The sequence below is a fragment of the Podarcis tiliguerta genome (genome assembly GCF_965153285.1).
Source record: "Podarcis tiliguerta genome assembly, chromosome: 6".
NCBI lineage: Eukaryota > Metazoa > Chordata > Lepidosauria > Squamata > Lacertidae > Podarcis > Podarcis tiliguerta.
The window spans coordinates 12,802,191-12,828,708 of NC_139539.1; the positions used below are offsets into that span (position 1 = coordinate 12,802,191).

The 26,518-nt window shown below is 45.7% G+C and overlaps 1 protein-coding gene across 5 annotated transcripts in view; it reads right to left on the reverse strand.

Moving 5' to 3' along the window:
- Positions 1–26,518, reverse strand: part of PHACTR3 (phosphatase and actin regulator 3) — a 194,838-nt gene that overhangs the window by 9,249 nt on the left and 159,071 nt on the right. For all 5 annotated transcript variants that reach the window (XM_083447447.1, XM_083447443.1, XM_083447446.1 and 2 more), the window contains one exon: positions 5,324–5,379. In XM_083447447.1, coding sequence (XP_083303573.1) covers positions 5,324–5,379 — 56 coding nt within the window. The remainder of the gene's footprint in view (positions 1–5,323; positions 5,380–26,518) is intronic.

Genomic DNA, 26,518 nt, shown 5'->3' on the forward strand with positions numbered 1-26,518 from the left:
CCCACCCCATTGCCACCCAAGGAAGGGTGGGAACGGTGTGGGAACATGCAGAGTTTCGTCTCAGACACTGGTTGAGTGGCAATGGATCCAGCCACTGAGAAGCAGAAATGCCAGCAGAGCATGAGATTCTTAATCTCAGGGTTGTGGGTTCAAGCCCCCCATTGGGCAAAGAGATTCCTGCATTGCGGGGGGTTGGATTTGATGACTCTCACAGTCCCTTCCAACTCTATGATTCTATGAATCAGGGCTTTTCCCCCAGCTAGAAATCACCTGAGCTCAGTTCCGGCACCTCTCAGGTGTGCTCCACTCCCATTCTAAGAGAACAAGGAAGGCATTCATGGTGAGTTCTGGCACCTCTTTTTCTAGAAAAATAGCACTGCTGTGAATCCATATGTAAACTCCCTCAAAGTGCATCTTTGCCCATCACCAAGCAGTTGTTTGCCACTCGGTCTTTGCTAGGAAGAGGAATGTTACTGGATGGTGCATTAGGACAGGTATTTATATTATCGTAATGTTAGACTACAATGGAGTGGAAGCGAATGGGCTCTGTAACAGCAGCCTGGCAGTCGGCTTTGACTGCCCTTTGATCCATTAATTATTAAGTGTCTGGCTTGAGGCCCGTCCGTCTTAATGAGACAAACTCCTCCAGCCCTACAGTGCCAAACACAAGAGTGTAATTTACACCCTTTCCCTTGACAAGGTTTCTAAATTAGCCGTGACACTGAAACAATCGCCAGGGTAAGCCTGGATCGAGTCATGTTACATTCAGATGGAAGAAGAAACCACTTGAATAGGACCGTCGCTCGCAGAAAGGAACCGGAGAACTCTTTGTGAATGTTTGGACCTATATTTGGGTTAGAAGAAACTATCACTGCAGACGTCATTCCAACAGTGTGGCCTATCCTCTGCTGACTGGCCACAACAGCAGTCATCCATCAAGCCAATGGAGGGCTGATTCTTCTGGTGGTGCTGAGATGGGCTATGTGGGGACCTCAAAGAGCGAATTGGGGAGGACTTGACTTCAGTGGTAGAGCACAAAGTTTGCAGACAGAAGATTCCAGTCCATTCCAGTAGGAAGAGATGGGAAAGACCCAGTCACAGACAGCTGCTGTAGTCAGGGGAGATAACCCTGGGTGAGATGGCAAACATAAGACGGCTTTGCATGTCCCTATTCCTATTTCTTAGCCTGTACTAGGAACAGGGTTTTTTAGTGTTGCAGCTCCAGCTCTCTGGAATCAATGACAAGCCCAAATCAGATAGGCACCTAGCGTGACAATGTCTAGGTGCCTGCTGAAGACATTGTTGCTTGAGAAGAATTTCCCAGTCAATTGTGGAAGGTCAATTTTATATCTGATGAAATTGTTTCTAGCGTTTAGAGCTTGTGTTTCGGCGTTTTATTCTGTTTTTACGTCCCATGAAGTGAAATATGCACCACTGCATGGATCGTCAATGATAAATGGGGACATTTCTCCATTGAAAGAAGTCGCAGCAAATAGTAGATAATCCCCCCATACCCTCCAAAAGAAGAATCTTTTGTATCCTAGTTTAGGCTCAATGAAAGGGATAATAGCTACGATGTCTCTCGCTAAGTACACTACTGGTATTATTCTGAAACAGTCACGCAACAACTCTGTGCTGGGACCTGGACAGAACAACAAAAAAGTCTGTGTGCGTGTGAACAGTGAGTGCACCATTCAAAATACCAGTCCAGAGCTTTAGTACATTAGTCCGGAGCTTCAAGCTCTACCAATTGTGCTATCCCAGCTTGGCAATAGTAGCAAGTTATCCCAGCTTGGTAGTGTAGTAAGACTTGGGAATCGCTGTGAGCAGCAATAAAGTCAGTCTGGATATGTGCTAGTGACTCCATGTAAACAATCCTAAACTACTCATGTGAAGAAAGGTAGCAGTAAGAAAAAGATCTGTTGCCACTGTTGAACAAAAAATGCGACCTAGTGGGGAAACTTCTTTTTCAGTGCAGAATTGTTATGTCAGGAGCAGTAAACATGGTGGACTTCAGAAGTTTTAGACTGCAACTCCCATCAGCTCCAACCAGTGTGATGGGATGGTCAGGGATGATGGGAGTTGTAGTTCAAAACCTATTGAGGACCTCTCCTGCTTGGCTATGCCTGGTTTATATCATATGACAATAGGAGCAAATTGTCCCAGTGTCTTTCAAGCAACCTAGAGGGTGAAGAATCTAAATGTGCTCATTAGTAGCTTGCAAGGCAAAACACTTGCACACAACAATCACTTGTAAACCAAGAGAAGACTCTCTGATCCTCAAAAAACACATCCAGGTATTTTTATTGCATGGTTGCGCAGGATGGAGTCTCCTGGAACATTTTGAGGCTTTCTGTGAAGGTTGTTGGGGGCAGGTGTCCCCCCCCCCTTTCTCTAGTGGCAGAAGCGAAGCCTTTCCTGGTCTCTCCAGTTACAGCCACCACTTCCCAGTGGAGATTTGCATGTGTGCTGCAGGCAATCTTGTACCCTCTGCACTCATGGAAAATATCGCAGCAGCTGTAAGCAAAAGTGTCCCATGCCCCTGGAGAGGTTCAGGTTGCTCCACGTGACAAATGGCAAATATCTGAACCAGTCCAAAATAAAGGCAGAGAGAGCATCTGATAACTACACCTTGCACAGCTCTCGCAAGAAGACTACCAGTGTGAGTGCTCGAAAGAGCCTTGAAGGCTTCTATGGTTTGCATTTGGTGCATCAAATGAGCATCATGCCCAGCCCTGCTCGCCAGTGAGAGCTCCATTATTGCTGATTTGTTTGCACAAGAAAACACTCCGGTCCTGCTCTCTCAAAAATCAACAGCTTCCCACTGCAACTTGTGTGGGACACAGCTAACTTGGAATAGGAGAATCAGAAATGACCGTCTACTAAGCCTTAAGCATTTGTCCGTCTAGCTGAGTACTGTCAGCTCAACAGACAGCAGGTCTCCAAAGACTCAGGCATTTGTTTTCCCCATCACTTGCCCCTTTGGACTGAGTTTGAAGCTAGGACCTTTTGCATGCAAAGCAGGTGTCCTACTACTGAGCTGCAATCACTCCCCTGAAATGAGAATATAATCAGATGCTGCCGATCAAATCAGACCAGAGCCATCTCCTGACCCCACTATCTGATACCTTCCTCAGAACCTTGCTCCTTTAACAGCTTCCCTCTCGCCTGATTTGCAGTTATCAGCCAGGCCACTCATTTGCCCACCTGCCTGGTGGCCCATCTTCCTGGTTGATGGGAACAGGAACTTTGATTTTTAAAGGGAAAATGAATTCAACTTAGCCGCCAGATTTCCCTTGGGAGGAAATCCAGAGGAAGTCCAGGAGGATGGGCTTGCTTTATCTGCAAATGACATCCCATTAATGTTCCTCTTCCATTTTGCTTATCTTTCTTTTGGTTCAAATAGCATCCTCCACCTCTCACCCTGCGCTCATCTCAATATATCAAGAGAGAGAAGGAAATGTGAAAACTAGTCACCCGGATCCCTGCAAGGGCAGCCTGTGTGCAGAAGCAGACTGCAATGCACAAATTGCTTTGCAGAATGCAATCTCTGTGTGTGCACACCTGCACACACTCACACACAAAGTGAGCAATGCACTGGAGAGAGCATTTTGCTTCAATCCCTGGGGCTCTACATATGGTGCTCCTTGCCAGAGCAGACCGTTTCCCACTGGATAAGTTGTCATAGTCAACTCTGCTGGTGTCCACCTTTCATTTTGGGTGTGAATCTAGGCTGCCTTCTCCACTTTTCTCCTAGCAACTAGCGCCATTAGTACAACCACATGTGCAGGAGACAAGGCCCATGCGCAAAGTTGTGTGCACACAGTGAATTGCTGTGCGCGAGGATCTGCGGATCAGCGTAGCTTACAGACCAGAGACAGATTTAATGCCTAAGTGGATGTACCCAGAGATTTTGACCATAACATCACTTTGGAGCACTTTGGTGCATGCAAAGCATTCCATGAACAGTTCTTCTTCCAACAAACCTTCAAGTTAGGCCACTGTTGTGATCCTCATCTTGCAGATGGGAGAATGTGGGTGAAAGTAAGCGGCAGAGGCAGGATTCCACCCAGCCTCTGCATGAAACCAGTGGCAGGCTTCAGACAAGTCGTGAGTGGCCAGATCCTATGCAAATATACTCAAAAGTCCAACTGACCGAATAGGATTTGCTCCCAAGCACATCTGTGCAGGAGTGCAGCCTAATCCTCTCTGTCTTAAATCTGTAAATTATTTGCAACCTCTCTCATTGTTTCTTGAGCTCAGGAAGATAAGGAAATGATGCCAGCCTTGACCTTAGGGGTAGGGTGGCGCATGAATCTCTACTTGCCTTAAATTTGCTTATTTGCAACCCTTTTTCCTATAGTGAACATTTTCTACAGCGATAACCAAAACTGCTGAGGTGTGCAGACCCTTCAGTGAAATTATCAGTGAAATTTCACTAACATCGTACAGATTCTTTAAAATAAAATTTTTTAAAAATCTTCTGACCGATTTTGCCAAGCAGGGCTCCCTGAATTGACCCCTGGTTTTGTTTCAGGTGAAATTCAGTGGCAATGTTGCAGAACATACGCAATTATGATACACTAATTTGCTTTTTGTGGTTTTAATTCATAGTTTGCGCTGACATAGAAAGGTCAGGGTGTTCTGCAACCAATTCGCTTGCCAGAAAACTCATTCGTCCGCATGAATGCCCCTTGCTTTTCCTTTTAGAAGTGATGAGTTGCAGTTTGGGGTATACTTGGTTTTTCTTTGTTAAAACACACCCGTAAAAAACCCCCCACTAAATCCAGGATATGATTACACAGAGTCGGAGGAGGAGAAATTCAGTTTTTCTAACAAATTTCTAACAGGACACTACAAATTATTTTTGAAATCAGGAGACATGGCTGCAAATGTCTGCAACAGATCCTGTGGCTTCCCTTGGGCAAATGATTTATCTCTCAGCCTCAGTTTCCCACTAGTAAAATGGAAACAACTGTGGCGTACTTCACAGGGCTGTTGTGAGAGCAAGCGATATGAAGATCCCAAAACACTTCTGGAATTATTATACCTATCTTCTACTACTACTTATTTATGGCTGTGTTCACACAAACCATGCATTATTTAACAGTGATCCTCATCTACAGTCCAAATGAGTAGATCTACATTTGAAGAGCAAATATCCTACTGGTTAACAATCCAGCAGCCTTCTAGAGATCCAAACCAGGCAAGGGGACAGGCCATTTACCTACCCACCCTGTTTCAACGGGGAACAATTATTTTCCCCCGTGTTCAGAACAGAAACAACATTTTACCATTTAGAGAAAAGGAATCAATTACTTACGTTTCAAAATATTTCTTCTTTCTAGTTCCTCAACAGCAGGTCTTTGGCTCAGTCGCCTGCGGAAGAAAACCAAGATCACGTTTTGCACCATTGTCTGTTTGTTGTTTTTGTTTTGCCAAAGTCCACTTTGTCCCGAGACCCAGAGAGTTGGCTTGTGGGCTGTCAGATCATGAGACGTAATCAAAGGCATGAGATCGGCTGCCCTTGGAGACTTTCCCCTCTTCCATCCCAAAGGCCAGCTTCTGCTTGCTGAGAGAGAAAAGTTCTCTTGCTAGCAGACGCCTCTTTTCTCTAAGGTTTGTCCCACTAACACATATTCTTCTTTGCTCGTTCTCGGTGGAAACACTTAGCGGGTGCCCCAGCTCTCACAGAGATGCTCTCAGAAGCAACCGAATCCTGAAAGCACTTCTGCAGGAAATAAGATTCTCCGAAAGCCAGAAGAACTCCCTTTTCGCTTTTGCTTAGCACCAGCAACTATGCATCCTGACAGCATTTAGTCTTGATAGAAAATAGCGAGACTTGTGAGTGCAGGTGGTTCCCTGATCAGAGCTGTGACAGGCAGCCTGCAAGCGGACTGCATATAATAGTGCGCTCTCTCACTCTCTGTCTCTCTCTCTTTAAGGCATCACGACGAAGCAGCCACTCAAAGCCGGGTGCCTCTCCCCCCCTCCCTTTTACAAGAGCTGTCTCGGGATTGACTCTGCGAGATCAGATGATCCCAGCTACGACCGTCTCGGATCCTGCATCCCAAATGAGACTTCCCTCTCCGAGATGCACGCTTGCTAATATCTGCCTTGGAAATCTCTCGCAGAGTAATTGACCGCCCCCACACTCAGGCAGGCATTTATAGATTGGCTGGCTTTCGAATCGCAAGCCTGTGGGTGTCGCCAGTACGGAAATAAAATAAATAAATATGCGACATCCAGAAAAGGGAAAGCCGAGAGTGAGAACATGTGCACGGATTTCATGAAAAGATAAAAAATATATATTTCTCCCATCTGTTTCCTTTGCAAAAAGATATTCGATATTTTGATATTTTCCTCTCTCCCCCTCATGCATTTTTTTTGCTTCCTGTCAAAAATACATTTGCAAGCAGCGCTAGGTAAAGGTAATAGGTACACTACCAAGCAAGCAGCACTACCACTGATTAAGTGAATAAATAAAGGGAAATGGTATTGGGAGGCATTTAGGGATGGGGTGAAATTCACTTGAGTTTGCATTGAAAGGCTAACCTCACCCAATTCATACTTTCCAAAACAACACAAGAACCAAAACTCAGCCATCCTTTGAAATCGGCACGTCCCTGAATTTTGTAATGCAGTTCTCCAGGCAAGTAATATGTATACTTAAATGAGGGGGGTGGATACTGGGTAAAGTGCATATATTAGTGAAAATAACATGCAGATTTGAGGGGGCATTTGGAGAACTCAATTTAGGATTGGAAACATGACCAACTGAGAGAAGCCAAAATTCACAGTCCGCCCATCCCTCGTGGCATCACAGAAGTAACTTTATCAATGCCTCAGATTATCCGGGGTTAATTTTTAGATGGAAGAAAGGAGTAGAAAGAGGAACACAAAGTAATATTGTGATACTAGTCACTGACACAGTTTATGTAGCATATTTCAGTAATTTCCATATACTCGGGGCCAAACTGCACAAGATGTTAAATATGTACAGTGGTACCTCTGCTTGCGAACAGGATCCATTCCAGAGCCCCATTCGCAACATGAGCAGAACACAACTCGTGTCTGCATACCTGCGCGTGCGCGGGTCACGACTCGCCACATCTGCGCATACGCGTGACATTTTGAGCATCTGCGCATGGGCAAGTGGCGAAACCCAGAAGTAACCCTTTCCGGTCCTTCCGGGTCGCCGCGGGACACAACCTGAAAACGCTTAACCTGAAGCAAACACAGCACGAGGTATGACTGTACAGTGCAACTGTGTCTTGATTGGGGGTTGTTCCAGGAACAGCACGTAAAAACACATATACTCCAACCACTCCTGCATGAGCATCCTTACCTTTCTGGACTTATATGCAGAGCAGCCCTTGCCCCTTCTCCTCCCAAGGGAAGGCAGAGCTTTAGGGTTACCTGCCTTGCTGGCTGGGCTCTGGGTTGCTCTTGCGAGATCTTGCAGGGCTGCCCCAAGTTCTTGGAAGATCTCGTGAGAGCAGCCCAGAGTCCAGCTGGCAAGGCGGACAGCTTAAAAGCTCTTTCCATGCCAGGAAAACCCTGCACAACAAGGGTTTTTAAGCCCTCCACCTTACAGCTCTACCAGCTCCACCTGGTACACAGGCTGAGATCCTACCTGCCCGCAGACTGTCTCGCCAGAGTGGTGCATGCTCTAGTTATCTCCCGCTTGGACTACTGCAATGTGCTCTATGTGGGGCTACCTTTGACGGTGACCTGGAAACTACAACTAATCCAGAATGAGACAGCTAGACTGGTGACTGGGAGCTGCTGCCAAGACCACATAACACTGGTCTTGAAAGACCTACATGGGCTCCCAGTACGTTTCTGAGCACAATTCAAAGTGTTGGTGTTGACCTTTAAAGCCCTAAACGGCCTCGGTCCAGTATACCTGAAGGAGCATTTCCACCCCCATCATTCAGCCTGGATGCTGAGGTCCAGCACCAAGGGCCTTCTGGCAGTTCCCTCATGGTGAGAAGCAAAGCTACAGGGAACCAGGCAGAGGGCCTTTTCGGTTGTGGCGCCCTCCCTGTGGAAAGCCCTCCCATCAGATGTCAAAGAGATAAACAACTACCTGACATTTAGAAGACATCTGAAGGCAGCTCTGTTCAGGAAAGTTTTTAATGTGTGACATTTTAATGTATTTTTAATCTTTGTTGGAAACCGCCCAGAGTGGCTGGAGAAACAAATAATAAATTATGATGATGATGATGATTCCATGTGTTTAAATTGTGTGCTTTCCACCAGCCAGTAAGGTTGACATCACACCTGTTAAATGTGCATAAGTTGTTAACTTACTGCACAATTGTTTAATATGCATGATGTGTGTTATTTATATATCAGCTGTAGGGGGCAAGCACAGCTCACAGGGAAGGGGTGCTATTTATTTCAATTTATGAATTGCTTCCTATAAAATATCTCAAAGCAATTTAACCCCTGACCACATATTTCATGCCACTCGCTCACATGCCTTTAACATTACATGCAGCTTGACCTTTGATCAACCCTCTAAGGCACACCAGTGTTATTACCCCACTTGGCAGATTGGGGTCTGGGACAAAGACCTTGTGGCTATGTCAGTCTGCCGTGGAGTTGAGAGAGCTATATACTATTACACTGTTCAGGACAGAGTGAAGTTTTTCTTCCGATGTACTGCGGCTCTAGTCAAATCCCCAAATTCCTTTTGGATTTGAATGGGGTTATTGTGGTGCTCTTGCTAGGGTGAGTCCACTCTTGCCCCTGTCTGACCTGGCTGCCTTGTTTCATTTCAGTGGAGGAAGACGGTAGTTCTGCACACACAAAGGGGAAAAATGAATAGGGAACCCTAATTGCGCAGGAGTGAGCATGGAGGAATTCTGAATTGGAGATACGTGTATTTCTAGATGCTCCAGAGTAAAAGAGAGTCAAGCCAGAGCAGAGAGTGGCTGATTCATCTTCAGATAAGATGGCTCACTTGGTAGAGCACAATATTCCTAATCTCAGGTTCAAGGGTTCGAGATCCACATTGGGGGAAAGATTTCTGCATTGCAGAGGGTTGGACTAGATGACACCCGTGGTCCCTTCCAATTCTATGATTCTGTGCCTGTATATACATATGGATTCATCTGTATACACTTGAACCTCATACATACAGGCATGTTTATCCCCGCAACATCCAGCAGTGACTAGTGACGGGGTGGGTGGGAGTCAGGGTTTCTCTTCACCTACATTAATTTCACATGTGTGAAATTCATTCATTCATTCATTCATAAATGTGTGGAGGTTGTTTTTTTAAAAAAGGATTCCATACGCACAGGAGTGGCCTCTTGCTATAACGACTGTCCTTAGCTAATCCTGTGTCCTGATTGGAGCTAACAATGAGGGGAGTCCACACGTCGCCTTCAACAAGTGTGCAAGCTGTGTACACAAATAGTTGGGATATACACTCATACACAAGTAACATTTGTTGAGTGTATACTCTGTGTACAAGGGTACACAAAATCTACATTGAATACTCTTTCACACATATGCTTGCACATGTGTAAAGGTAAAGGGACCTCTGACCATTAGGTCCAGTCGTGGCCGACTCAGGGGTTGCGGCGCTCATCTCGCTTTACTGGCCAGCATGACTAAGCCACTTCTGGCGAACCAGAGTAGTGCACGGAAATGCTGTTTACCTTCCCACAGGAGTGGTACCTATTTATCTACTTGCACTTTGAAGTGCTTTCGAACTGCTAGGTTGGCAGGAGCAGGGACCGAGCAACGGGAGCTCACCCAATTGCGGGGATTCGAACCGCCGACCTTCTGATCTGCAAGTCCTAGGCTCTGTGGTTTAACCCACAGCGCCACCCGCGTCCCTTGCACATGTGTAGAGACCGCTTATTACCTGTATTCAGCGTAATGTGTGAACAAGTATAGAGTCTTGACAACATTACTTCTGCCCCTGTTCCTTATCAAAAGCTGCCTCTGTCAAAAGCAAGGAAATGAAGACAAAAAGCTTGCTGGTGCACAAAAATACAATTTATCAGACCCTGTGTATTTCAGTTAAGATCTTTGTCAGCACCACTGACTCAAATACATTTTCTAGTGCTCTGTGTCGCACCGTGATCCACTAGAGCAGCAATTCTCAGTCTCTCCCACCCATGGACCACCTGAAAGTCTTGTCAAACCGCTTAATAATAAACGTAATTTTGTCTCTACAAATCAAAGGCGACAATGCATATTGTAGTAACACCTTTTCTTCACCATTGGTGCCATTGTCAAAATCTCTGCCGTATTATGAAAACCCAACCAGGGCCCTGCTCACCCACTGGATAAATCCAAACTGGATTAAAACCATTTCACACGCTGTTATCAGGAACAAAATATTAACCAAGTGCAAGGCCAGGGATAGATATTCTTGACTCCTGCAAACTTTCCAAAGACCATCTGAGTGGAGATCAAGATTGTTGTCTGAAAACCTCCAATGCAAGAGATTTCCACTCCTTTTGTTCCTTCCCTGGAACCTATCTTTCTTTATTCTTTTACATGTGCAAGACATGAGGTTGTGTGTGTGTGTGTGTGTGTGTGTGTGAGCCTAAGGATGAGTACCTCAACATAGGACAGTGATTTCTGGTGGCAGCCCTTAGTTTGTTCTTGTAATGTTTGCTTACATCCCAAGGAGTTGGGGTTTCAGTTCATATTGTTTCAGCAAACCCCCTTCCCTTCCACTCCAAGGATCTTTCAGAATTCAATTCCCAGAGCTTTGTTGCAGAGATTAACATGCTTTGCACAATCTCCGAAAGCAAACAGTGACATACACTCTGAGCTTATCTCCAAATCAAAGGGCCACACGACCTGCTGTTCACATTCCCCCTCCCTTCGCCCATATTAAACCGTCGCTCCCAGTCTGCATAGGTGCTCCCGGAAGCTTTACATTAGATTACAAAGGATATGTAAACAGGACTGGGAAGGGGGAGACTCTGGCAAGGAGGGGGATTAAATGCCCATTTAAGAATATGACAGAGATAAAAGCCGTACTCGAAACGCTTATGAATATTTAGGCTCTGCGTGTTTACATGCAGCCTGTAGTAAGCCTCAAGATTTCTCAGCTTGAAATCCAGCCAGTCCTGATTGTTTCTGCACACACAAGGTATACACAACATATGTGCAAAGCATATGACAAAATGCCCTGCAGAAGACATGTATCTCCCTTATCTCTCCCCCTTCTTTTCCAGAACCCTCAAAAACCATGTACGAAACACTAAAGAGGCAAAATGGGCTGCTTCCCTCCATTTGAAAATGCAAATAATTAAACCCTCCCCCCTTTCTCCCATCCTGCCAGCAAATCCCCTTTGGCACAGAGGTTCCCAAGGCTGGGATTTGACATTTATAAACATGTCTGTGCATGCTAATTCCAAAATCACAATTACTCAAATGGCCATGGCAGAAGGCACATGCAAAAGGCCAGTTAATTGTCTCTAAACCGCGGTCACTACATCATAGGGATACACCCCTTTCTTGGAGTAAATATGGGATCAAGGCTAGTACAGTGGTACCTCAGGTTACATACGCTTCAGGTTACACACTCTGCTAACCCAGAAATAGTGCTTCAGGTTAAGAACTTTGCTTCAGGATGAGAACAGAAATTGTGCTCCGCAGCACGGCAGCAGCAGGAGGCCCCATTAGCTAAAGTGGTGCTTCAGGTTAAGAACAGTTTCAGGTTAAGTACGGACCTCCAGAATGAATTAAGTACTTAACCTGAGGTACCACTGTATATATGGGCATTTGGGGAAGCTTCACAACTCTGTGGGAGATGGCATGCTTTGCAAGCAGAAACCCCCAGGTTCTGTCCTTGGTAGGACTGTGAAACTTTGAAAGCTTTGAAACTTTGCTCCCCGTCAGAAAAGACAACAGCAAGTTAGAGGAACCGATGGCCTGACTTTCTATACCCTATCGTCAGGCAGAATGAGACAGCTCCCCCAGGCAGCTGGATGCAGGTGCCATGAAACCACACAGCAGGTGCAGATGAAAGCAGCCTACCTGGGAACCTTTCTAAGTAACATAGATGCCATGAGTGTCTTGTTTTAAGTGTAGGCACCAGGCTGGTAGGTGGTTGAGGAAGACGCTGGTCCAAGTTAGCTCAGGTCTCCTTGCTAGCATTCTCCATTAAAGTTGAGTAAACATGGTGAGCCTCCAAGCCCACTCCCTTTAGACCAGGCTTCCTCAAATTCTGCCCTCCAGATGTTTTGAGACTACAATTCCCATCATCCCTGACCACTGGTCCTGCTAGCTAGGGACCATGGGAGTTGTAGGCCAAAAACATCTGGAGGGCAGAGTTTGAAGAAGCCTGCTTTAGACCTTCACCCGCGAGGAGAAAAGAAATGGGGGTAAGCAGCCTAGGTGAGCAGCAGTCATTACAGGCTGGGCTAACTCTGTCCTGCTCTCCCGCTGCCTCTGTCCTCCTTGCACTTCGTCACTGAGGTTGAAATGGCATCATCGGTGAGTTGGGCAGTGGTGGCAGGAGTAGAGAAAGGCAGTTGATGAGGAGCTGCTCTGGTCTGCCATGATTTTGATTCTTACTTGGGCTATACACTGATGCTACCTTCTGATGGTGCTGCAATGGCCCAATGGCTTTCAGAAAGCTATCCTCAGGCTGTAGTTTGCAGCGCCATCTGTCTGTGGCCAAGCAAACTGTAGTATGATGACAGCCTTAGGTAAATATTTAATAGGGGGTAGAAATGCAAACTTAAGAAATAATTTTCCTAGGGGTTTATGATTTAAAATAGGGTGTAACCAGTGCTATTTTTCTAGGAAAAGGTGTGCCAGAACTCACCATGAATGCCTCCCTTATTCTCTTATAATGGCTATGGCGCCCACCTGAGAGGTGCCAGAACTCACAAGCCCTGCATGTAACAGCATGCTGTGACTTTGTATTTTTTTAACAAGCCCACTTCAATCATGACCCTTTATTCAGAGGCATAACTGCCACTGCACCTCTCAAATAAAATGTGCTGCTGGAGGAACAATCCTGCCACTTTGGAAAAGCAGGTGTAAACTGCGTGTTCCTCTGTAGATTATCAATTGCTGTCCGCTGTAACAGTGGCCCCCAGTGAGCAGCAAAAGGGGGGCAGCCATTTTGAATTTCCCCAAATTCAAAAAGGACACCAGAGGCAAAGATGGCAACCTCTCTGATTCACTTCCCCTCAGAATAATTTCACCTCTTCCCTGAAGTATTGCTGAAACAAAACAGCAAATTTCGAGAAAAATGGCCCTTGTCATTCAGTCCAGCCTTATTGTTGACCCCTCCTTACATTTTTTTGAAAAAAACCTGCACATTAAATGGAAAGATGTATTTAACTTCACCAGGTTCCTGAGCCCCAACAGCTGTTCAAGACACGCTTGGTAAATAGAATTCCGAATGCTCCGTAGCATAATAGAAAACTCCTTTGTTTTGTTGCCTGAATTATGACTTTTACGATAGCACACCTTGACAGTATACCTATATGCTGTTAAAGTTGTTAATTTTTTTTTCTGTTCTGAGAAAATGAACTCTCCAGGCTCAGTAAACAAGGGACTGTCCCTGAACCACTTAGCAGTCATTGTGGAACATGTTGTACTCACTTGCTTCTGATTCCATTTTTTTCTTTTTTTGAGACATAAAAAAAGAAGAAAAAGAGGGGGGAAAGCAGAGACAGAAAAACGAAAGAGAAAATATTCTCATTGTCCCTGAGCTTAGTAAGCTTGTGTCCTTTGAGATCAGTGTGTTCCCCAGGAAGAAAGGATCACTAACAGCCTGCAAAAGGTGAAGCTGTTGCTGTTGTTTTTAAAAAGACCAAGGCTGAGGTTGGAGGGTTTTAACTGGGGGTTGCAACTATGCTTTTCATCGGGTGAGCTTGGATGATTCAGTTGAAATTCCTGCATTGGGGGACTGGAGTCGATGGCCCTTGGGGTCCCTTCCAACTCAGGCGTTTTAAGGACATTACATTAGACTTACGTTACGATTTTATTGATGGCTTTTATTATTTTAAACACCTTGTTATTTGACTGAAGCATTGTTCACTGGTTGTTCTGAAAACTGCTTTGAGACCATTTATGGTGAAAAGTGGCCTGCAAACATTAGAAATACAACAACAGCAATAGACAAACTGTAACAAAAAAATTATATATGTATATATAATCTGAACATATGCATGGAGTACAGTGCTTTTATGCATGCACTTGCCTTAAATAACACAACTGTATTGACTTTGGAACTAACTAACCCTCTGTTAGGTAAAGGGACCCCTGACCGTTAAGTCCAGTCGCAGACGACTCTGGGGTTGTGGCGCTCATCTCACTTTACTGGCCAAGGGAGCCAGCGTTTGTCTGCAGACAGCTTCCGGGTCAGGACTAAGCCACTTCTGGCAAACCAGAGCAGTGCACAGAAACACCATTTACCTTCCCGCCGGAGTGGTACCTATTTATCTACTTGCACTTTGACATGCTTTTGGACTACTAGGTTAGCAGGAACAGGGACCGAGCAACGGGAGCTCACCCCATCGCGGGGATTCGAACTGCTGACCTTCCAATTGGTAAGCCCTAGGCTCTGTGGTTTAGACCACAGCGCCACCCACGTCCCATAACCCTCTGTTAGTTGTGGGCAAAGATCTCAGTCCAGAAAGTTTCTTGGTGGTTGGGTGGAGTGACCCCAAAGGAACCCTTGCATATCTATGTACAGTAGGAAATCAACCCACGTGTCGGAAAACGTGACTGGTTCCAACAGTGAGTAAGGTTCTTGCCACACTCTAACCACCCAGCCACTCACAGTGATCTGGCCACCCTGAGTTACATGGTGCTGCCAGCCTTTCGGAAGCCCACGAACATAGCATAGCTGCCTGGTGTGCTGCCACGAGGGAAGCTCAGCTTGTCAAATGCACAAATCCCAAACAGAGGACCTCTTCCCCAGAGAGAAGCTGCTAATTACCACACTTTTGCCCTTTTGGGCGACCTCCAACAGCACACACACAACAAATGCATGCTACATCTGTCAGTCAAAAGGTCGATAACTCCTGCAGAGAGGAGAGAGAGAATAATTCCCTTGATCATTAAGGGAAATTAGCAAACCTCAGGAGGAGTTCTGGAGCCAGTTGAACAGAACTGGACTCTTGCAGATGTGAGAGAGCCAGTGCCACGCAGTCAGTGGACTAGGGGAACTCCCAGGCACCTCCTTCCCAAAGCCCAGGAAGCTTCTGTCCAGCTTAGGGAGGGAGCTGTGATGCTGTGATGGGTCCAAGAGCCCTCCCACCATCTCTCCATAGCATGTCCAGCTTTGGGAAGGAGGCAAGAGGGCTCCAGCAACCTGCCACCTCCTTCCCAATGCCTAGGAAGCTTCTGTCTGGCTTAGCATGGTGCAATGCTCATGTACACAAGGTCAGGACCTTGCACATGTGATCCCCCCCCCATCACTCTCTCAAGATGGTGCCTCTGGCCCTAACTGTTTTCACTGCATATCCCTAGAGGGAATGATCAAGCTCTCTTACTCCAGGATTTTGATGATTAATCCTGGGAGCCCTCCACTGGAACAGAGAAGTGGACACAAGATGTGTCAGAACTGGAAGGAAACAGTGTGAATGTTTTTTTCTCACCTCTTCTCACTTCCCGAATGTCCTCTGAAGGCTCTGAGTTAATAAGTACAGTACATATATTCCTGCTGCGTTCTTCAGCCTTTTGCATACTCACTGGGAAAGTTGAGCCTTTGAAATCAATGAGACTTAAAGGCCAGGTTATGAGCAACGATTGATGAAACATGGAGGGGACTTGGAGTCGCTCCACGTGGCGGCTGTTACTCCATGGCGTGATGGCCATGTGTTGTGGCTCACCACACGGTTAGCCTGGAAGGGTGGGGAGGGGGGTTTTAACCATAGCCTAGCCTGTAAAGAAAGTTCTGTGTGGTGATGTAGAGAGCTGCTCCAGTCAAGTGCTGTTCCTGGATAGTTTGCCACATGAAAAGTCTGGCCAGATGGAAAGATAGGAAAGAGGGCTGCCACCAAATTTTGTTGGGTGCGAAATGTCGAAGTTCTAGCTCAGGGGCAGAGCACATGATCTGAATGCAGAAGGTTTCAGTCCCTTGCATCTCCAGACAGAGTTGAGGAAAGCCCCTTTCTGAAAACCTATGAAGTTATTACTTGGCTACATGGACCAAAGATGTGGTTCAACGTACTCTGTTCCTAAATCTGGATGTTCCTGTTTAGGAGAATTTCAAGCAAAAGGGGTGCCAATTGGGATCTGGACCAAACTGTGCCAAAGTTGGCTTTTTTCAACTTGTTGCTTGGGAGGGACAGATATATTTCCCCCAAACACCCTATAGTTTATGAATCTTCACTTCTATTCACTGCAAGTGTTTCACCTGTTTCTGCATCAGCAGCAGGTATTTGTTTACTTCCAATTATGGGGTCTTCTTCCTAGGAACATGGGTAACTGTGTAGCGAATAAGATGCCAGGACACTGCTCAGCCCATCAATCAATCAATCAATCAATCAATCATGGCATTGTCACTGAAGGCTAAGCTGAGAGGGAAGCCAACATTTTCTGGGTTCCCTGTCAGGATGCTAAGCAGTCAGATGGATTTGGCTATGTGATAATGTCAATTTAGAGCCAGGCAGCATTTCCTGGAAAAAAAAAGATGTTCAATAAAGCTAAGAATACTTTCCAAGAGTTTCTGTACAAAACGCTGACCTAACTCCCACATGAATATGTTTGCATGAAAGAAGGCAAGGATACTATTTATTATTCATATTGCATTTACCATGCAGTTCTTGTGTTTGTGTCGTGTCTTTCCTCTGTGGAGGTCAAAGGGGTATGCACAAGGTAATCTCCTATTAGCATAACAAGTCTTTGAGCTTAAGAAATCCCACCTTTGGGACCTCAAAGACAACTAACACTGTCAAAAAAAGAGACAAAATGTTCATTTCAAGAACACATTCTACGCAACACCACACAATGATGTGATAGCAACACCAGCATGAAGAGAGCGATGCCAAAGGCAGAAGACAATAATGTATTGCTGAGCAGCTATCAAAATTTGAGAACATAAAAAGAGCTTGCTGGATCAGGCCCATCTAATCCAGCATCCTGTTACCTTCAAGTTTTCTTGGGTAGGGTAGATGGTAAGGAAAACATCACCTGATATTTATCCACGGTGGCAAAATGTCCAAGGCTATTACAGACTCTGAAACTTGACTCCCCCAAAACTAAACACCTCCCTAGTTAAATCAGATGTGTTATACTGTCATCTTCTTTTTCTTAGGGAACAAGCAATGCTTTGAAGATGGTAGCGTGATGAGGGCCTCGCAGTCAAGTTGACTTTGTTGAGACCCAAAAGTTGATGATAGCTCTACCTTTCTTAGCAAAAGAAATGAGCCCTGAATTTGCTTTGGAGATCATAATTTGTGAGTGGGTTTGCTAATCTCAGCAATTTGAGCAGCACAAATGACTACAGAGCCATTTAGGGGAATCATTACAACAACAATGCCCCATCAAGGTTGTCTATTTACTCCTCTTGGAAAATGGTTCTCATAATCAAACACCCCAGCAGTGACATAATCATGGTGGGTGTAGCAAGCTACGAATCTCATGTTGCTGCTTTTCTGCCGAGGACACGAGTATGTCTCTCCACAAGTCTTGGGGGTGCTTGAGCTGTATGCAATTCAACCGGCTAGAGTTGCCTTTTAGCTCAGCGGGTTATGTCTTGCCCAGATTCTAACTAGATTCTTATGCAAGAAAGAGTCCAGAGGACCAGACAGAGGGGACTACAGAGCTCCATTCAGTTCCTGGGCTTGGGTTTTCCCACCTCCGTTGCAAATGTGGAGACCTGGTTTCAGGTGCTGAGCAGTACCGAAGAAATCTGACTCTAAACACATAGATTGAATTGGCCTAAATAGGAGGTCCATCAATCTGACCTTAAGTAGAAGCTACTTGCAACAAATGGTAGCTTTTCGTCTTCTGCTCTGTGTTGCCACAAGTGGAGCAGAGCTGCCTTTCAAGTGGGATTAAAGGGGAACACTTCTTACACACCCACTACACCCCATTTTAACCTCAAAAGAAAAAGATAGCCTGGCCATCATCAAGGGACTGCATGGGTGGAAGGAACCAGAAAAGTAAATTGTGCCAGAAGGCCATTGGTGCTGCGTTTCATGTGAACCGAAGGCTCTCCATCAGAAGGAAAAGGTCCCAGCATCTGAAATCGCCATCTCTGTTACTGGGATATCATGCACAATACACCAGGGAAGTTATTTTCATGCTTTCTATCAGTAGCTCCCTGTTTGTCCATGGAGTTTTATTGGCAGGGATACTGGAATGGCTTGCCGGTTCCTGCTCCAGGTGGATCACGTTTGGTCAAAACTCTCCACTATGACCTGTCCATCTTTGGTGGCCCTGCACAGCATAGCTCATAGCTTCTCTGATTTATTCAAGCCCCTTCGCCACGGCAAGGCAGTGATCCGTGAAGGGGTTGATGAATCCCAAGCCGGAATTAAGATTGTCGGAAGAAATATCAACAACCTCAGATATGCAGATGACACAACCTTGATGGCAGAAAGTGAGGAGGAATTAAAGAACCTTTAATGAGGGTGAAAGAGGAGAGTGCAATATTAGGTTCAATATTCTTGCAGGCCATGGGACTCTCAAGAGTCTCCTCCAGCACCATAATTCAAAAGCACCAATTCTTCAGCGATCAGCCTTCTTTATGGTCCAGCTCTCACTTATGTACATCACAACTAGGAAAACCATAACTTTAACTATATGGACCTTTGTTGGCAAGGTGATGTCTCTGCTTTTTAAGATGCTGTCTAGGTTTGTCATTGCTTTACTCCCAAAAAGCAGGCGTCTTTTAATTTCGTGACTGCTGTCAGCATCTGCAGTGATCACGGAGCTCAAGAAAGTAAAATTTCTCACTGCCTCCATTTCTTCCCCTTCTATTTGCCAGGAGGACAGTATTTAAGGGCTTGTAAATGATGGCACATAATAACGTTTCCAGGAGAAGAAATTGAATTATTCATCTGTATTGGAAAGTGATCACGTATGTGTTTGTTTATATATATTCATTTAGAGTGGCCGTAAATTCCTCTTACAGCTAGCAGCTCATAATGAGAAAAGTGCTCCGAATGTACACTTTGAGACTTCCTCCTCTTCTGCTTCTTTGCTTCTGTTTGTTGCTCAGATCAGAGCTCTGTGCTTTATAGCCACAGGAGAGAGAGATTGATCATGTCTTCCAAAACACTCTCCCTGGGGAGCTTCTGAAAACCTCGGCACTTTTCAGAATCAGCCCTGATTTCGGAATCTAAGCAGGAGGTGGTTCCTAGAAAAGGGGGGGGGGTCCACCTGCATCCTGGACATGAAACAAAGCAGTTGTTACCAAAGCAAGCTTTCTATACGGCAAGATCTTCTGTACGGGGATCTTCTGTAGGGGATCTTACATTCCCCACGCCACAGATTCTCAGTGACAACAAGAACTAGCATCACCATACACCAAAAAGAGGACTCTGGTTTGCATAAAAGCTGCACATGCTAATTCATATGTACTGATGCAAATGAAGAAATAATTACAATAATTTTATGTGGAAATGCAATGCATCTTGCCATATTGCCAGTTGCCTAATGTCAATGGGAAACCTCAAGGCCTGTTTTCCCTTTCTTTTTCTTCTTTGGCTTGAATCCAATAAAGTCACTGCAATTAAAATATCTTTCTCCCCCCCCCCCCCGTGTGCACCCCACAACTTCCTAAATCTGCTCCAAAAGACAGATTAAGGGTGGTGGTGGGGGGGGGTACACATGGGGAGGAGATGGATAAGTCCATTGTAGGAGCAGAGGCTATTCCACTTTTGTGATTATTTCATTGGAACCTTTTAAGCCAGATGTTGACCAGACAGCCCTCCAAACAGAAGATTCCTTCAAGGATAGAAAGTGCCACGTGGAGCCCAGGCATCTTGGAAGCATGAGGTTAGCCAGTCCTTTGAAGCCACATGCTGGCTTTTGCAATCTACAGTCGTAAGAGTGAAATCAGAATGTGTGTGTGTGTGTCGGGGGGTCCCTTCATCTTAAGATACTAAACATAGTGTACAGCCCAATAATGACCCAGCTTAGCTGGAGATTCCAACCCCTACATTGATAGACTTGGAAAGTTGAGAGGACATGCTGTTGCTCAGAAGGAAATTCCACAGCAACTCCAAAAACAATGAAACCTCTGCTTTGTGCCTTGTATTTTTATCTAGGAAATAAGCCTGTTAAAGCGAAATTTGGTGTTTCTTTTCTTGCCTACCTGAATCCAAAAATAACCCCTTGCCTTTTTGCAGGATGAGCTGTGCAGCTGAGGCATGGGGACCACCCAAAAACCTCAACGACTGAGCAGGGATTTCGGGCGGTCCATAAGGAATCCTAGACCCAAGTTGTGAAGGGCCAGGTGAATTAATGCCTAATTTCTGAAGAAAAGATGGGAGTGGTTAAAGAAAGCTTAGTAAGAGGCTGAACTCAGCTTTGAACCCACGGAAGTGTCTGCTATAACAACACTGGCCAATTCTGACTTGGGCTGTATATACACAAGTGTGTTAATGTGAGTCACACAGATCCAATTTCCCCATGTGCATCCACAGAGCAGTGTTTTCAACTGAACTCTGACTCAACATTTCCTATGTGTTTGATGGGATGTATATGCAGTGTGTTATTGTCCTCTTTCCTTGGTTAGTACTTGCTCGCAAGTCCTAAGTTCCAGAAACCTGAAGCCCATTGTGGGCAGCTCTTTGTTTACCTGTGCACTTATTCATTACTTATTTATTTTTGATAGGCAAGTTTTCCAATATGCTAAAGGTAAAGGACCCCAGACAGTGAAGTCCAGTCGCAAACGACTCTGGGGTTGCGGTGCTCATCTCGCTTTACAGGCCGAGGGAGCCGGTGTTTGTCTGCAAGCAGTTTCTCCGGGTCATGTGTACAGCATGACTAAGCCGCTTCTGGCGCAACAGAACACCGAAACCAGACCAGCGCACGGAAATGCCATTTACCTTCCCACCGGAGCAGTATCTATTTATCTACTTGCACTCTGACGTGCTTTCAAACTGCTAGGTTGGCAGGAGCTGGGACCGAGCAATGGGAACTCACCCCTTTGCAGGGATTCAAACTGCCAACCTTCTGATCAGCAAGCCCAAGAGGCTCAGTGGTTTAGACCACCGTGCCACCGGTGTCTAATATGCTAGACTTGCACAAAGCAGTGGTTTTTTAAAAACCCACACCATGCATATGTCGCTTCCAGCCCCAACAACAGCCCACTGAGGAGTGCCTTGTCAATGGAAGTACAGTGGTACCTCAGGTTACATACACTTCAGGTTACATACGTCGCTAACCCAGAAATAGTACCTCAGGTTAAGAACTTTGCTTCAGGATGAGAACAGAATTCGTGTTCTGGCGGCGCGGCAGCAGCAGAAGGCCCCATTAGCTAAAGTGGTGCTTCAGGTCAAGAACAGTTTCAGGTTAAGAACGGACCTCCGTAATGAATTAAGTACTTAACCCGAGGTACCACTGTATAGGGTATGGTCATAGATGGCACCCAGCAAAATGTCACATGTTAAAAGAAAGTAAATATTTACACAATGCCCTTCAGCTCATTCATAGTTGGGTAACATGCAATGTTAGGATGCTTTGCTGTTGTTTTCCTTACTGCATTATCAGAGGATCAGGGAAATCTGAATTAAATACGGGGAAAGTGTTGGCTGCTACATGGATAATGACAACATCATGCGGACATCACAAAACCATGCACATAAGGGACACACCAAATACACTTTAAACTCCACTGGGTGCACAATTTTAGTGTCTCTTCTCCTGGAGGGCATCCCCTGGAAGCAGACCTGTGGCTTGGCTTCACTCAGCAATTCTGCCTCTGCAACATCCCGGACCCAGAATCAAAATCAGCAGGCAAACCAATTTCACACTACAACGTAGAAACACCGATAGCACAAGCTGCCTGGAAGCGACAAGACCCGTGCGTTTCTGGCACTAGAGTGAAAACAACCTAAGCAACTTGATACAAAATCGAGGGGATTAAGGCATTACAAGGCAGAGAGGGGATTGTTGTTGCGAAGGAAAAGCCTGTCAATGAAACCAGAGCAAAAAATATATAATTGTGCTAGGAGCCATTAAAGAGGGAGGACCACCATATCCATTAGTAAATGAAAGAGCAAAATGCATGACGTCGTCGCTTGTATCCACTCTTAAGCAGGAGAGAGTGATAGGAGAGAAAAATAGGCAACACCATCTGCTTCTCTATTTCCCTTGCTGTTTACAAGAGCCTTGGCCAATCCAGGATGCACCGTATTTTTCGCTCTATAAGACGCACCTAGTTTTTGGAGGAGGAAAACAACAAGAAGAAAAATTCTGAATCTCAGAAGCCAGAACAGCAAGAGAGATCGCTGCGCAGTGAAAGCAGCAATCCCTCTTGCTGTTCTGGCTTCTGGGATAGCTGCGCAGCCTGCATTCGCTCCATAAGACGCACACACATTTCCCCTTACTTTTTAGGAGGGAAAAAGTGAGTCTTATAGAGCAAAAAATACGGTAGCTCCTGCAAACCCTCTTTCATCCAACCATCCTTTCATTCATTCTCCCTCCAGGGATTATCAGTCTCCTTGGACACCATGCCATAACATGGCTTATTGAACTGGATGCAAATTCCCAATGAATTTTTGTTGTTATCAGGGGGACAGTCACCAATGGAAAACTGTTTTTCTCCCCAGTTCCTACTCAGGTATTGTGCCTCTGGCACAAACAGCACCCCAAAGCAAGGGTTGTTTTTGCCCAGAGACCCTTTATTAATTCTACTTTTAAATGGCACCCATGCAAATCATGCACCAAAGGCGTGAAACAGGCTGCAAATGCAACAAGATGCATGAATTTTATTGCATTTCTCCACCATTCGTGCCTTTGATACATAATGTGCATGCATGATTGATTCCTATCTTATAAGATGACAGATTTGCACACATGGATCTGATCACAATAGTTCAGATGCACCTTGTGTGTGCAAAATGGGCCGTGATGTTGTAATTTCCCCCCTTGAATTAAAAACAAGCAAGCATTAATGCAATGTAGGCCAGCTTTATAAGTAGATGAACAGTTTGTGCTAATCCTTTCAGCTGCTGAGTGGACCGTTTGTTTGTTTATTTATTACATTTATATTTCATTGCTATATTTAGAACAACCCCGTATGGTTGGTGATGCTGAGAAATCATGATTAGCCCAAGGTCACTCGGGAATTTTCGGGGTGAGAAAGGATTTAAACTAGAGTCCTTGCGTCCAAGACTTTAAAAATGATTTACTTATACAAAATACAAACCAGCCAGGGGGGTGATCCCTGGGCCTAGGCTGACATTCCATGAGAGGCTTGGGCGGTGACAACATTAGAACGGGGCCTTCTCTTTGGTGGCTCCCTGATTGTAGAATGCTCTCCCCAGGAAGGCTCACCTGGCACCTTCCTTACATATTTTAGGTGTCATTGCTCTACAATCAGGCCTTTGGCCATTTGCAATCTTTGGCCCTTTAACGTGGGTTTTTTGGTCTAACTTGTATTTTATATTGTCGCTTTGTTGTTGTTTAGTCGTGTCCGACTCTTCGTGACCCCATGGACCAGAGGACGCCAGGCACTCCTGTCTTCCACTGCTTCCCGCAGTTTGGTCAAACTCATGCTGGTAGCTTTGAGAACACTATCCAACCATCTCATCCTCTGTTGTCCCCTTCTCCTTGTGCCCTCCATCATCAGGGTCTTTTCCAGGGAGTCTTCTCTTCTCAGGAGGTGGCCAAAGTCTTGGAGCCTCAGCTTCAGGATCTGTCCTTCCAGTGAGCACTCAGGGCTGATTTCCTGAAGAATGGGTAGGTTTGATTTTCTTGCAGTCCATGGGACTCTCAAGAGTCTCCTCCAGCACCATAATTCAAAAGCATCAATTCTTCGGTGATCAGTAGTGATGTATGGAAGTGAGAGCTGGACCATCAAGAAGGCTGATCGCCGAAGAATTGATGCTTTGAATTATGGTACTGGAGGAGACTCTTGAGAGTCCCATGGACTGCAAGAACCTATCAAACTTCTCCATTCTGAAGGAAATCAGCCCTGAGTGCTCACTGGAAGGACAGATCCTGAAGCTGAGACTCCAATACTTTGGCCACCTCCTGAGAAGAGAAGACTCCCTGGAAAAGACCCTGATGTTGGGAAAGATGGAGGGCACAAAGAGAAGGGGACGACAGAGGACGAGATGGTTGGATAGTGTTCTCAAAGCTACCAGCATTTGTTTGACCAAACTGCAGGAGGCGGTGGAAGGCAGGAGTGCCTGGAGTGCTCTGGTCCATGGGGCCACGAAGAGTCGGACACGACTAAATGACTAAACAACAACAACAAATGGTAAACTACAGTTAACAGTGCTTTAAATGTGTAGGTGCAACATCACACGCAAACAAGGAGATGAAAGTGCCAACATGGAACCACACACAGCCCAAAAAATAGTTTTGTGTGAAAGCAAACAAGGGTGTTAAATTGCTGGTGCTAAACAATGGCACTCCATTGCTCAGTCTAATTTGTTGATACCAGGTAACTCTGTTATAAGCATGGCCAACGTACTGGGCGTGCAGGCAGGGGGAAGAAACTGACGCATAACTCCAGCCATGACTCTTGCTCTACCATTAGGGACAGAGGAAGCTGCCTTATACGAGTCAGACCTTTTGATCCATCGGGCTCATTTACTTGCAATGGCTCTCCAGTGTTTCAGACAGAGGAAACTCCCCATCTTGCCTGGAGATGCAGGCAACTGAACCCGAGATCTTCTGCATGCACAGCAGACGCTCCACTGCTGAGCTACTCCCCTTCCCGTCAAATGCCTGCAAATACTTTAAAACCGCAAACACCATTAAATGTCTGCAGACACGTTGGGGAGAGGGCTGTTCTTTGCACAGGAGCGGAATCCTGAGAACAGCCCTGTGTGATGCGAACTCTCCTTTCATATTCGTTGCCAGCGAGCTGAGCTATTTATAAAGAGCTCTCCCGGCAGCTGGCAAGGGATTTGGAAGGATATGGAGGAGGGAAAAGGCGCATCTGTGACGCTGGCCAGGTAGGCAGAAGTTCCTGTGCCGATGGTATGGCACGTCTTCCCTAGCAATGTTGCAGTTGGATGCCTTGTTGCTTCCTCCATCGCTCCTGGATCTTGCTCTGTACAGGATCTCCGAAACTGCAGTTTGGGGGATTCTCTCCTGCTTTTTTCTGGACTGCAATGCACTTGCAGAAAGCACAGATACTTCCCTGTCTCCCTCAACAAGTGCTAGTGACCAGTGATGTGAATATAATTCCAAAAGCCTCAAGGGAACACACAGCACCTGACACAAACGTACCCTACGCCCACGTACCTGCTAAGATCCCAGGGAACTTTCCCTTAGCATCATCCTAGCAACACAGATACGTCTGAATTGCTTTCTCCGCCCACACTGCCTTTCCCCTCCCTGATTCCTTTCAGAAGTGGGGGTATTCCTGCTTTTGCATTGCAGTCACCTGAGCCTCTTGCTGTTTTCTGCTTCTCTCTCAGATCCTATTGCTAGCCTGGTTACTGGGGCAACGCCGAGAATAACAATTCCTGATCTATTCTCGTCAACTCCAGGGTACCAACGGCTTACTATTATGTGGGGCAGAACTGGCCTCTGGAATTCCTCAAAATGCCCAGCAGCTTAGGTGACTATTCTAAAAAATATCAGACAAATTTGTCTGATTAACCAAACAGTTCTGCTGCATTCTCACCCCCAACCAATCTCAATGAATGAGAGAAGAAATTGCATTCGAAAGATTATGAAGGGGGAGAGAAAATTTTGCTGAGATTCTCATCAGTGGAGATGCTGAGATTTTCTTGTGTACTAGCTTTACTTTCAAGGTGGCCAAGGGGTGTTTGTTAGCATCCTTTTATTTAATCTACAAACCTCCTCTGCTGATCTGAGCTCTGCAGCAGGTTCCCTGAATACCCCATGACGTTCTCAGCTGGGCTTTCCTGTAAATATGGGCGGCACTCTTACTATATGCCTGATAGTAAAACATATGGTCTCTGCCTCCTCCTCCTTCCTCTTCTTCTCAGAGCAGTATTTTTTACTTTTAGAGAAGCCAATGTACCAACCTCAGGCTCTTGGTAGCCAGCCTCATTGGCTTCTTTTGAAGCTCAAGGGATAACATCAGAAGGTGATTTCTGCCATGGGGCTTTTTGAGAGTGAGTGTGGGTTAAACCACTGAGCCTAGGGCCTGCCGATCGGAAGGTCAGAGGTTCAAATCCCCGGGACAGGGTGAGCTCCAGTTGCTTGGTCCCTGCTCCTGCTAACCTAGCAGTTCGAAAGCATGTCAAAGTGCAAGTAGATAAATAGGTACCGATCTGGTGGGAAGGTAAACGGCGTTTCCGTGCGCTGCTCTTGTTTGCCAGAAGCGGCTTAGTCATGCTGGCCACATGACCCGGAAGCTGTACGCCAGCTCCCTCGGCCAGTAAAGCGAGATGAGCGCCACAACCCC